At 53.6% G+C, this 13,365-nt stretch overlaps 1 protein-coding gene across 1 annotated transcript; it reads right to left on the bottom strand.

Annotated features, from left to right (window-relative positions):
- Positions 1-6,148: 6,148 nt before the first annotated feature.
- On the bottom strand, positions 6,149-12,609 carry LOC105517898. Its single transcript, XM_011950662.1, is given in 4 exon segments — positions 6,149-6,586; positions 6,589-6,614; positions 6,617-6,675; positions 12,256-12,609. Coding segments are annotated over 4 exon segments (684 nt in total). The 5' UTR covers positions 12,417-12,609.
- Positions 12,610-13,365: the final 756 nt, after the last annotated feature.

Genomic DNA, 13,365 nt, shown 5'->3' on the forward strand with positions numbered 1-13,365 from the left:
TGAAACCCCGTCTCTATTAAAATAACAACAACAACAACAAAATTTTTGCTGGGTGTGGCGGTGCACATCTGTAATCCCAGCTACTTGGGAGGCTGGGGCAGGAGAATCACTTGAACCCAGGAGGTGGAGGTTGCAGTGAGCTGAGATCACACAACTGTACTCCAGCCTGGGTGACAGAGTAAGACTCGAAAAAACAAAACGAAACACAACAAAAAGCAGAAAAGAAAAGGCATAGGGCTCTATCTAGTGGGGACCCTCTCCTGGCCCCTCTCATGCTTGGGGTGGACACACACTTGTGATGGCGTGCAGGTCACTCTTTCCTGCCCCACCATCTCTGTTTTAGACAACCAGTATCAATTACATATTCCGGTTCTCTATGCAACCTTACGCCAAGGATGAGAGTGCTCTGCCCCTTGTGGGACATTTGGTAAAGTGTGTCCCTTGGTCCAGAGAAGTGTGAGTGGGCAGTGCAAATTGGTGCACTGTCTCCCGTCGTCACACTTTTATAGCACCTCGAGTGTCTGCCGCCAGGGAAGCAAAGCCCAGGCGAGAGTCAGTGTCTCACCTTTCCCTATCAGGGCCCTTTGGTGGCCTCCTGGGGCTTCTGTGTTTGGTTTGTCCTGCTGGCTCAATGCAGGGCCTTCCCTCATGGGACTGCACAGCCATCAGCAGTCTCTGTCTCCGTCTGTTGGCAGACAGAACAGTTCTTATGAACTGTGCCTTGGGGGTGCAAGAGGAATGTGTCTAGGTTCATCTGCAGCCCCAATGTCCACTCATTCCGTGGACCCAGGGGGCCACCCCAAATGAGCACACCAGGACGCTTACTTGCCATCCCAATCACTTCTTGATCCTGCAAGGGGGCGTCCTTTGACGGGCATCAACATGTCCCACTTTAATGCACCCCTCAGATTCCCAGGGTGATTCCGCAGGGCCGTGCTCCACACGGGTATCCCTTTAATAGGCCAGGTTTCCGCTGCCCTCCTGCCTGACCATAGGGTCTGACAGGGTCACCCATGAATCAGTAAAAACATAAACACACGAGTGAACGGCAAGCAGTCCCTCCCACCGAGCTGATTCATTTCCACCTTCTTCCATTGGAGGGCTGGCTTTCCAAACCGTGCTGTCCGCATACCTTGGAACCGCCATCCATACACACTGGCCAGGCAAGAGCTCTCACAGAGCATCAGCCAAGTGACAGGAGGATCTGGCAGCTCCTCGGGTGGTTCCAAAGTTGGCCCTAGGGGAAAGCCTGCCTGCTCGTGAGTACGCCAAGTACCTCTTTGCCTCCCCAGGCAGCACATTCCTGCACAAAACATTTCCATTTTATTAAGAAACTCTGGGGCCGGGCATGATGGCTCACACCTGTAACCAAGTCGGGTGGATTGCCTGAGCTCAGGAGTTTGAGACCAGCCTGGACAACATGGCAAAAAACAATTTCTATGAAAAATGCAAAAATTAGCCAGGTATGGTGGCACATGCCTGTAGTCGCAGGTACTTGGGAGGCTGAGGTGGGAGGATGGCTTGAGTCCAGGAGGCGGTGATTGCAGTGAGCTGAGATGGCACCACTGCACTCCAACCTGGGTGACAGAGCCAGACCTTGTCTCAAAAAAAGAAAGGAAACTCTGGGTGTTGCCTTCCTCATTAGGGTGTTTCTTTAACATTGTCCAGAACATTGTATGTATTTCAGATTTTTAAAGCGATTATTTTATAGGCTTCAATCATAAGGGTGGCCTCAGTCAAAGCCCAATCATTGTCTCTCAGATGAAAATTTTCTGGTCCCAAATCCCAGCGGTCACCCCGGGCAGCACTAACAGGCTTTTGCCAGAAAGCCCCATCTGTGTAAGGACTCCAGGGCTTTTGGGGGTAGTTTTATGGGAAGGAGTTGCAATATTCCTGGATGTGGAGTGTGTACCCTTCAAAGTCTGAATCAGCTGACCAGATGCTGGTCCTCAATCACTATTGCCAGAAGGGCAGGTTTACCTGCCTTCTATTTTACAACAATCGGTGGGAGAAGCATTCCCCAGCCAGACCATCTCCATCCCCAGCATATGCTCCGATAAAGCAGGTGCAGCCACCTCACAGAGACTTTGTTCCAACATTCCAGTTTTCACCTAAGTATCCACCTTAATTCCATCAACCATCACATTTCTAAATGCTCCCCATTGACCAAGAGCTCCATTTGGGCTTCACTGACAGGGTTTGGAATCACAGAGCAGGGGCTCCCATAGACGGAGTCTGTTCTCCTCCCCAGGCCATTTTACCCACCCGTGTGTGTACGGCTTTGGGTCCCCAGCTAGGGGGTGGGCCAAAGGACTCAGGCCTTCTCCTGGTTAGATTGTGAGACCACTGCCTCAGGCAACTCGAGATTAGAATTCTCACTGTCATTTTAGGCCTCCCAGGTTTTAAAAATCCTCCAAACTAGAATGAATAAAGCAGATTTTTGTAGGGTCTTTTCACACTGGCGGCCGGCAGGGTCCATCCAGCTTCTGTGAATGCTGTATTGAGACCGTAGTTTCGTCTCCATCAATATCCACTTTATTCGTCGTATTTCTTAACACCTGCTTAAAAGCTTCCACCCTGCTGGGGTGTCCCTTGACTGTCTCCTCGGTCCTACCCATTTGTTTTGTCCATGCTCTTATGAAAACCTTTACTATCTGTTGTCTCGGCACCCTTTCCCTTTGGAGGAGACTCTGAGGCCAGTAGCCACACCTTGGGTCAACTGACTGGACCCTAGCCCAGCATCGGAATCTACCCCACACATCCCTTGGGTAGGGCCTCAGGCTAGAGGCTGTGGTCCAGGCTGACCAGAATCTTGGCTCAGCACCAGGGTCCCCTCCCACACTTACCCTTACTTACCTTTTAACTACTGCAGATAACAATAACCAAGGGATTTCACATTTTCCCTTTTTGTTGTTTCTTTGCATTTCCTTATACTCTAGTGAGCCAACTGCTTGGGAGTTGGATCCATCATTTCTAAATTCCATTGGTCACTTTTACCTTAAAAAATTGATTGTATTGGTTCTACTTGCAAGTGTATTTGAAAAAAAAAAAAAGACAAAAAATTTGATTGCAGCACAGCCACCACCAGGAATGAAAGTTTCCTCAGCTCCTGCCCTTTTACTTTTCCCAAACCACATGTTCCAGTGAGTCAGGGTTGGTCTAGAAAGCCCCAGTTCTGACACCAACTGTAAGGAGTTCAGCAAATGATAGAGTTGAAGGAAGCAGTCCCCACCAGACTGCCCTCTCTTCAGGCACCAGCCGAGAGTGGTGTTTCCAGGATCACCCTCCCTTCAGACCAACTGGTGATATAGTCAGAGGTCCCCGTAACCACCCTAAAGGTACAATACTTCACTTGAATGACTCAAAGAAAAGTATAGCACTCAGGAAAGTGCTATACTTGTTACAATTTTATTATAGTGAAAGCATACAGATCCAAGCCAGCCAAGGGGAGAGACACAGAGAGCAGAGTCCAGGAAGGGTCCAAACATGGAGTTTCTGGTTGTCCCAGATGGCGTGACCTCCTCCCAGACATGATGAATGATAATACACAAAGAAGATAAACAACCAAGGAAGTTTATTTGAGCCTTTGGTTCCAGAGTTTTTACTGGAGGTCATTGGTGGTTGGGGCACAGATATTCCCCAGCAAGGTGGCAGCACAATGGCTAAAGATGGCACCAGTGGTGGCCCAGGAATACTCACAGGGAATGCTGGTAGAGGGAATGCTGTGGCTGGGAATGCTGATGCAGGCGTGGGAAAAATTTGAGGGAGTGATGACTACAAAGATAGAGGAATCGGACTGCTGAGTTGCGCTGCCCTGCAGAGGGATGAGACAGTCTGAGCTGTCAGTAGGAGGTTGCAGGCTAAGCGGAAGGCAGACGGCCTGTGGCAGCTCACAAAGTGGCACCTGTCTCCTGAAGGGGAAGGGCAGGCAGAGCTGAGTGGCAGGCCGAAGACCTGATCATGAATTTTCTGTGGAACATAATAAAAAATGTCCAGCTGGATGCAGTGAAAAGCAGGGAAGGGCATGCCAGCCCAAGGGAACAGCATGTGCAAAGCTTCTGCAGTGGAGAAGCCTGATCTGCCTGGAAGGACTGGATGAGGGATGAGGGTGGAGGGGGTGGGGTGAGGCAGGGTCAGCAAGCCACCACAAGCCTCCACCAGGGCTCTGAGCAAATCCCCAGAGCATTGGGAGCAGCTGAAGCACGAGCAGTGGTGACAGCCTTGGATCTGCATTTCCCCACACCCCTGTGGCTGTAGTCTGGAGAACGGATGACAAGGGAGGCCATGCTGGAGCTGATCCTCTGGGGATATTGGGACGCTGTGGTGTGGGATCCTGGGATGCCAGTCTTATCACTTGGGCTGCATCTCATGTCTGGGACCCTCTCTTATCTCAGGGACAAGATGATGACTCACCCATCTCAGACTGGACAAGCCTGGTGGACCCATCTCAGCTACAGCAGCAACATTCACACCCACGTTCATGATTTCTGCCCCCCGCATTTGCTCTGCTCTCATGGCCCTGAGGAGGGGTGTGTGGAATGGAGCACAGGCCCCTAGGCCCCAGACATACTCACATGTGTTATTCACACACGGTCAGGGCAGCACCCAGTTTACCTGCTGGCCTCCCCTGCCAGGGCCTTCCTGCTGCCTGTGGGGCCTGCACCTGGGTCAGCCTGCCTGTCCTGTCTGGGCATGGCCAGCCTGGAACCAGCTAGAGATGGGCACACCATGATGGGTGGGTCTGTGCGACTGCCCCACCATCGGGGCATGCAGAGGGCATGTGGGGAGTGCCTGGGGTGGTTTTGGAGAGCTAGGGGGTGAGGGCTGGCACTCACCCACACCACTGTCCCTGGGGGCTGTGTCAATATCCCCATTCCTGCCCCCCAGGCCTCCATCCTAACACCTTCATTGTGTATCTCTGTGCTGAAAATTGGTTTAGAAAATGGATACTGTAGTGTGATGGGCGTGTATTTTTTAAAATAAAGTTTTAGTTTTAGAATCGTTTTTGATTTCTAGAAAAGGTGCAAAGATAATTCTGAGTAGTCCCCCGCCCAATTCCCTCTACTGTTAACACCTTACATTACTATATGTGCACAGTGAGATATGTGCCAATCAATACTGATACGTTCTTAACTAAAGTCCATGCTTTATTTAGCCTTCCTTTGCTTTTATTTAATGTCCTTTTTTCAGTCCCAGGACCTCCTCTGGGATACACATTATGGTTTCTTAGACTAGCTCTGGGATTTTGCTTTTGTTTTGAGATAGGGGCTGGTCTTGAACTCCTGGTCTCAAGCAATCTTCTCACTTTAGCCTCCCAAAGTGCTGGGACGACAGGTACATGCCGCTGTGCATGTACCTTGGTTTTGACAGTTTTGGCAGTTGAGGAGGACTGGCCAGGTACATTGTAGGATGCCCGCTACTGGGCTTTGTCTGGCGCTTTTCTCATGATTAGACTGGGATTGTGGGTCTGGGGAGGAAGATCACAGAGGTAAAGTGCCCTGATCAGCCCATCCAATGGGAAGGGCAGCTGCTGTCAACATGGCACATCCCCTGTGATGCTGGCGTTGCCCGCCTGGCTGAGATCGTGCTGGTTGCGTCTCTCCATCGTGAATTTCTCTTCCTCCTCACTTGCTGCAGCGTGCTCTTTGGTGCACATATTTGCAGTTGCTCCGCAGGGTGGTGTTACAGATGCCACTCGGCTCCCTGATTGTGTAGTCAGCAGTGTTAAGTGTTCCTTGCTGTTGCCACATGTCTTGTCTGTTGCTGGTACCTGCTCTGGAGTCCTCCGAGGGGCACCCCACACTTCCCCTGGGATCATGTGTCCAGGCTGCTCCCAGGTACCCACCCCACAAACTGCTGCAGAGAAGGGGGCCCATTGGTGAACTTCCCTGGACGCGCAACCAAGGAGCGAGCTGCTGATCATGGGTGTCTGTACTACAGTCTTGACCCCATTTTATCAGGCTGCCCTCCAGAAAACCTGTGCCTCCCTGTCAATCATCCCACTTCCTGATATGTGCCAAGTGGAGGGGCGTGCCGCGCTTGCTTGTCGGCTGTGCTGCACACGTGTGCTAAGGGTTCTGCTTTCTCTGAGTCACTGAGCTACACCCAAAACCAGCATCCCATCCTGTGGGCTGTAGGCTCAAGTGGGTCATTGCTTGGCTTGGGCACAATATTTAGAAAAGTTTTGAGCCAACATGTCAACACTGAGGAATTTCACGTGCACTTTTAGGTTTTGGGCTTCTCTGGAAACCCCAAGCTGCTTCTTTCTTATGGTTCCCAAGGTAAATCTGTTCTTCTCAGCGTTTTTCATTTGGAAGACCCTGTGGCCCCACAGGACCTTATGGCTTCTGCAAAAGAGACTGGGACCCTTGCAAAGCCCTTTCTCCAGGCAGAGCTTTTCCCACGAAGGGCTGGGCAGCCTGGCTGGAGGCAGTGAGCACCCATCGCAGGAGGTGTGAGAGCGGCCCCAGCAGGTCCTGGGTGTGGGATGGGACCACTGACATTCCTCTGGTTTAGTTTCCACGGCTTTGTGAGACAGGCATTCTCCTCGCCTGCTGCTCCGCAAGCTGATGGGACAGAAGCGCCTGGTCCAGCTTTGCGGATGAGTTCTGACCAGCTGCGGGGCAACAGTGCCCCCTTGTGGCTGCAACCCCAGCCTGGCCGCTCTGCCTGCAACTAATGGAGGGGTGGATTTGGACAACTGGCATGGGGGAAAGGTGTTTCTGACTGCAGGGAGGGCTGCAAGGCTTTCCCACGGCCAGTGTGGCTGGAGGGAAGGGTGTGGTGGGAGCAGAGGCCAGAGGTCTGTGGGGACCAAGTGGGGAGAGGATAGGATGCTGAGTGAGGGGTGGTCCTTGAGGGAACTTGGGCAGAGTGGACACCCCTCCCTTGAACAGCAGGTCTGTCTATGACCCCAAAGTCTCCCTGGGGTCTGCTCCTCTGACCCCTTCCTAAGACCAAGGGATTCCCACCCACAGGAATCTTCCTGCAAACAGATTTGTGGACTGGCCTGGCCTACTGTGCCATGGATGGAACCATCGTTGATAGCTCGGGGCTTTAATGATGGAACTGTGGGCAAAATGCACCCCCCAAGAGAATGGAGGTGACCCAGTTCCACCAGCATCTACCGGCAGCCCCTGCCGTGTTCCAGGCCCTGTGCTGGCAGGCTCTGCGTTGCTCAGATCCTGTTCCCACTACAACCTGGAGGGAGGGCTCCCAGCCCCAGCTCCAGAGGTGGATACTGAGGTTCAGAGAGAGTGTATAACGTGCTTAGGGCCACACAGGAATTCAACTCTGTGAGGGAAACCTCGTTGTTCAGGAGAATGAGAAGAAAAGCCACAGACTGGGAGAAGATATTTGCAAAGGACATAGCTGATAAATGACTATTATCCAGAATCTATAAATAACTCTTAACACTCAACAATAGGAAAACAACCCAATTAAAAAGCAGGCAGAAGATCTAAACAGATACCTCGTTCAAGAAGATACACAGATGGCAAATAAGCATATGAAAGATGCTCCACATCATATGTCATTAAGGAACTGCAAATTAAACCAACCATGAGATACTGCCACACACCTACTGGAGTGGCTCATATGCAAAGCACCAACACACCAAATGCTGGCAAGGATGTGGAGCAACAGGAACTCACATTCATTGCTGGTGGGAATGCAAAACGGCACAGCCACTTTGGAAAACATTTTGGCTGTTTTTTTTTTTTGAGACAGGGTCTTTCTCCGTCACCCAGGCTGGAGTGCAGTGAAGTAATCATGGCTCACTGCGGCCTCCACCTACCAGGCTCAGGTGATTCTCTCACCTCAGCCTCTCGAGTAGCTCAGATTACAGGTGTGCACCACCACGCCCAACTAATTTTTGTGTTTTTTTTTTTGTAGAGGCAAGGTTTTGCCATGTGGCCCAGCCAATCTGAAGCCAATCTGAAAAGGCTGCACACTCTATGATTCCAACTATACGACATTCTGGAAAAGGCCAAACTGTGGGAACAGTAAAAAGATCTGTGGTTGCCAGGGGTTAGGGGGAAGGGAGCACAGGGGATTACAGGTGGAGCATAGATAATTTTTAGGGCAGTGACACTATTCTACGTGATACAATAATGGTGGATAAGGGTCGTTGTACATTTGTCCAAACACATGGAATGTAAAGCTCCAAGAATGAGCCCTCACTTAAACCATGGGCTGTGGGTGACGCTGATGTGGCAGTGCAGGTCCCTCATGCACTCCTTTGCTGGGCATGTTGATAGAAGGGAGGTTGTGCACGTGTAGGGGCAGGGGGTGTATGGGAACTCTCTGTACTTTCTGCTCAATTTTCCTGTGAACCTAAAACTGTTCTAAAAAATTAAGGCTACTTAAAAAACAAAACAGAACAGCCCACTGTGTGGCCCTCCCCATACTCCCAAAGCTCACATTCTAGTGGGGAGTCAGACACAGAAACAGACACGACCATGTTGACAGTCACTGCAATGATGAGGTAGCCACAAGGGGCTGTGGAAACTCAAGAGGAGCCACTATAGTGGCATCAGGGAAGGCTTCCTGGAGGAGGTGTTGCCTCCAGTGGGTTTTGACGGTGCAGCAGGAATTACCAGATGGAGATCAGGGAAGGCACTGCAGGCAGCATGCTCAAAGGCACCAACGAGTGAGGTGTTGGGGGAGCAGCGTAAGTTCACAGTGCAGCGAGGGGGTGCCCCGTGCACAGATAAGTTGCGGGCTGCGGGCAACAGGACCCTGGGTGCCCCTAGAGCCTCGAGGAGCGGTTTGCAGAGGAGTCTCTGGGTCACGGCGTGTGTGCAGCGACACCTGGCGGTGGCACGCGGAACTGCGGACGGCTGCGCAGGAGCCGACAGCGGAGAGGCGGTGTGGACCGGTGCGGGCTGGTGCGGGCCGGTGCGGGCCAGGCCGGGCCGCGGCGAGGCAGGTGGCCGGGTCTGAGGGCCGCGTCCCACAGCAGCTTCCAGGACCTGGAGAGAAATCGGGGGGGTGCGTGAACGTGGATGGGCAGAAATAACATCTTTTATACTCTAATTGGAACATAGCACGTCCTTTAATTATGAACGCAATGAGCTACAGTAGCACTACTCATTTCAGAAATGGCGCAATCTCACTTTCCTTCCTTAGTACTTTGAAATTACGGTGGGTATTAGACCCGCTGCTAGACCGTGTCATTCACTGGGTTAAGACGGGAGCCCATGTAGTGCCATGTCACAGACCCCTTTTAGTATTTTGATAACTATAATTTAAATCTAATTGGCATTTAAGAGCCTACACGCTTGCCCAGACTGCCAAAGGCGTCTCTGGCACACACACACACGCACATACACTAACATGCACACAAGCAGACACACATGCACGCAGACATGCACATGAACACGTACACACGCACACTTGCATGTACACACATGTGCACACACGTGTGCACACACACACATGCATGGTTGGGAGCCTCTGGAGAGGAAAGGCGACACCAGTGTGTCCGCTATGTAGTGGTTGATCAGATAGTTTATTGAAGACAGGGATATGAGTAAGAAAGGGGCACTGCTAATTAGGCCAGGGCAGTGGATATGAGGTGGGACTGCCCCTAGCACACTGGGACCAGGGCTACCTCGAGGCCTGCAGGACACCAGGAGCTGTGTGTGAGTTTGCATCTCTGTAGGCACGTAGCTGTGAGTATGGGGGAACCCGGTGGACTGCATCTGAGGTGGGGAGGTGGTGTCTGTCACTGTCTGTGTGTGTGTGTGTGTGTGTGTGTGTGTGTGTGTGTATGTGTAGGGCATTCTGATCTCCAGTGCCTGGGTTCTACCAGATGCCTGACCTACAGCCCTGTGTTCAGCCTGGTCATTCCAGCCCTCAGAGAGACCTTGTCCAGCCATTTCCTGGGGTAGCAAATGGTCTAGAACCAGTCTGTCTTGCCTCCTCTGAGGGAGACAGGCGGGCTACATGTGTAGCCTTCTTACCTCGCTAAACTCATCCTCCCTTCCATGATCATACCCATATTACAGACACAGAAACTGAGGCCCAGAGGAGCTGAATATTTGGCCCAGGCCACACAGGGAGTCCAGCCATGGGTGATGAGGGGCTGAGGATCGGGGTGGGACAGGAAACCTGACTTTCTGAGCCTTGCTGTCCTGATCTGCTGTGTCAGGAGGTGAGAGGAAGATGTCTGCGGTTGAGCTAGCAGAGAGGATGCTAAGCTTTTGGCCTCTCCCCTGTGTAAACCCCACCAGGACTCCCCATTGCCATGGCATAAAGTCCCAGTTCCATGGCCAGACATTCTGGTCTGTGCCCTGCTTCAGATTCATTGCCCATCACTCCCTGTCCACTCCCTGCACTCCAGTCACCCTGGCCACCAGCCCTTCCTAGCACCCTCCAAGACCCTTCTCATCTCCACGCCTCTGCCCATTCTGTACCTTTTGCTTAGAGTGCCTGGCAAACTCCTATGCATCCTGCAATGCTCAGCTCTGAGTACTCCACACAGAATTGGCTTCTCCCTGCTGTGTGCCCCCACTGCCCTCACACATCCCTGCAGGTAGCCCTTCTGAGGACTGATGCAGCTAAACATGATCCGAGTCCCCAGCACCTAGCACCAGGCATGCATACAGCAGGCGCTAACAAATGCATCTTGAATGAATAAGCAAATGTGTGTGTGCACACGCCACCTGCCCCCTGTCGTCATGAACTGCTTGAGAGAAGGGCTGGGTCCTTTCCAGCTGCTCAGGTTGCAATCAGAGTTTGTCCAATGCCCAGGCTGGAGCCAGAGTTGAAGGGAGGAGCAGGCTGGGGGTGGTGGCAGCTGCATTTGGGGTTAGGAGGCCCAGGCTGGGCCTGTGAGCTGGACATCCCACCCTAACACCTGAGGTAGCTGCCACCCAGGTCCCTCTCTGCATGCTCCTGGATGGGGCTTGGTTGTGGCTTCCACTCAGGCCCCTGGATATCCCCACTGCAGCTTGGTCCTCTGTGACTCACTCTTTCTTAGGCCTAAAGGTCAGTGCAGGGCCAGGCCTCATCCTCTTCTCCATTTATCAGGTCGGAAGCTCAAGGCTGACCTGGCTGGGGCCAAGGTTTATGTGCTTGTCCTCCCCACCCAGCACTGCTGACCCTGTGAAACATGCCAGGAAGGGTGGGGACAGGAAGGTGACAGTAGGACCTCTGTGTCTGCCCCGGGGCACTGTCAGCCGGGTCAGGATTTATGCCCTGATGTTCCCACCCCCAGCCCTGGTCACCAGGCCTACGCCCTCGGTCTGGTGCTTAGCCATCTGTGCAGGGGGCCTAGCAAAGCCTGAGGGCTGGGAGCTGGCTGGGGTGTGGGGTGGGCCAGAGTTGGGGGCTGGCAGGAGGCCACTGCAGATTAGGTCCCAAGTGAACACTGCTAGCGTCTTTGTCCACTGAGAGACATCGGCTGGCTGGGACATCTTGCCTCCTGGGGCCTGTTTCCGCAACTGTAAATGGGCATTGCCCTTTGGGGCTCTAGGATAGCACATGTCCACAGGACCTCAGCTAATGTGCCCGCCTGCAGTGTCCCCCATTTTCTTTTGGGGAGCTCCCCTTGCCAGTGCCAGTGCACACGGTCTTTGCTGGGCCATCCTTTGCACACCGTCTCTCCAGGCCTGGGGCTTGAAAGAGCGCCGCCTCAGCAGGGGTGCCAAACGCTGGCTGGGGCTCCAGGGGCAGGAGGTAAGGGGAGAGGTGGTTTTAGTGGGTTTGCTGGCAGCAATCTGAGTCCAGGGGTTGTAGCGGAAAGAACTGGGGGTGGGAGGAGGAGCAAGACCAGTTGGATCAGGGTATACACAGGAGATGGTGTCTTTGGTCACCCAGGTGCTCAGTTAGAAACCTGGACAGCCTGGCCCCTGCCCCTCCCCACACCTCCTAGCCAGTGGTGAGTCTTGCACAGCCTTCTGTCCACCCACTCCAGCACTCGCCCCTTCCCGCCTCTTCCCCTGCCTCTGCTGCCCCAGCCTGCTTCCACTACCTGCATCTGTCACCTACATCACTGCAGTCGCTTTCTCAGTGGCCTCTGCCTCCTCTCCTCTCCACCCCCTCACCCATCATTGTCACCACCTTGCTCCTCACAGCTGGCTGAGCCATTATGACTAATGACTGTTCTCAGCTCCCAGCCCCATGGTTTCCATCACACCAGGATACAGTCACATTCCTCCAGACCCTCGGAGTCCTGGTACTGCCACCCCCTGAACCTCCTCTCCCTCCCCTTTCTCTGCTGTGTCCACAGCTCGGTGAGCCCATTCCCACCTCGGGGCCTTTGCACTTGGCGGTTCCTCTGCCTGGCACATGTTGGCTCCAGTGTTCATAAATCTTCCCTCCCGTCTCTCAGGTCTCTCCTCAGATGTCACCTCATCGGAGTGGCCTGTCCTGACTGCCATATCTACAATACCCTCCCGAACGCCTGGCATCCGCCTCCTCACTCTTGTATGAGTGTCTTCAAGGCACCTTCACTTGTGGATATTGCTTTATATATTTAGTCGGAGGAGTATAATCTGGGGGCCCCTGGGAGACAGACTCTGGCATGATGGGTGTTGTGATGGGGGAAACCGGGGCATCTCCTGGGGACTGACAGCAAGTTGCTGCCCTTCTGGGCCTCAGTTTCCCCTTCTGTGCCACAAGGCCCAGGCTGTCTCTCTGCCCGCTCACGTGTCCTGGGAATGCTGAGCCTTTGCTTTGTCCTGGAAGTGGGATTGCCATGGAAACAGAGGCAGGAGGCTCCCGCAGAGGCAGCATCCACCTCCCTTTGTTAGACCCAGGGCCTGCTTTCTGGGGGCCCCCTTCTGCGGAGGAGTGTGTGCTTCTTGAGGGGCCAGTAGCCTCTACTTGGTCCTACTCTGGCCGTCCTGCCCCCAGCCCCCAGCTTGCAGGTTGCTTCACTAGATTGTAAGGAGGATGATGAAAGGGCAGAATGTTCCAAGCTAGTGGTGGAAAGTCAGGGGCATCAGGACCCAGGGCACGGGGAGCAGGAGGGTGTCCTCACCTCAAGTGGCTTTAGGCAGTTCCCCCATCATCCTCTGCGCCCCTAGCCCTGACACTCCCTCTGCACACAGCTCTACTTTCATCAAACCAGTGCCTGGGCCACCTCCCTGCTCCCATGCGCACTGGGGTAGGATGTGGGCTTGGCGGGGAGTGACACACGGCAGCTCTAGGCGTGGCTACAGCTGGAGACATCCCGTCTGCCTCAGGCCCCTTAGGGCCGGGCGATACAGGAAAGGGGACCCGCTCGTGAGCACAGCTGGGCGATGGGATGCCAACCCCCTGCCCAGGTATCCCCAGGACGGCGCTGCAGCAGGAGTGTCCCTGATCCCGGGCGGTCGCTCTCCAGCCCGCTAGGCTCTCGGACGGGTTCAACCCGCC

The sequence above is a fragment of the Colobus angolensis genome, unplaced genomic scaffold (genome assembly GCF_000951035.1).
Source record: "Colobus angolensis palliatus isolate OR3802 unplaced genomic scaffold, Cang.pa_1.0 Scaffold31, whole genome shotgun sequence".
Lineage (NCBI taxonomy): Eukaryota > Metazoa > Chordata > Mammalia > Primates > Cercopithecidae > Colobus > Colobus angolensis.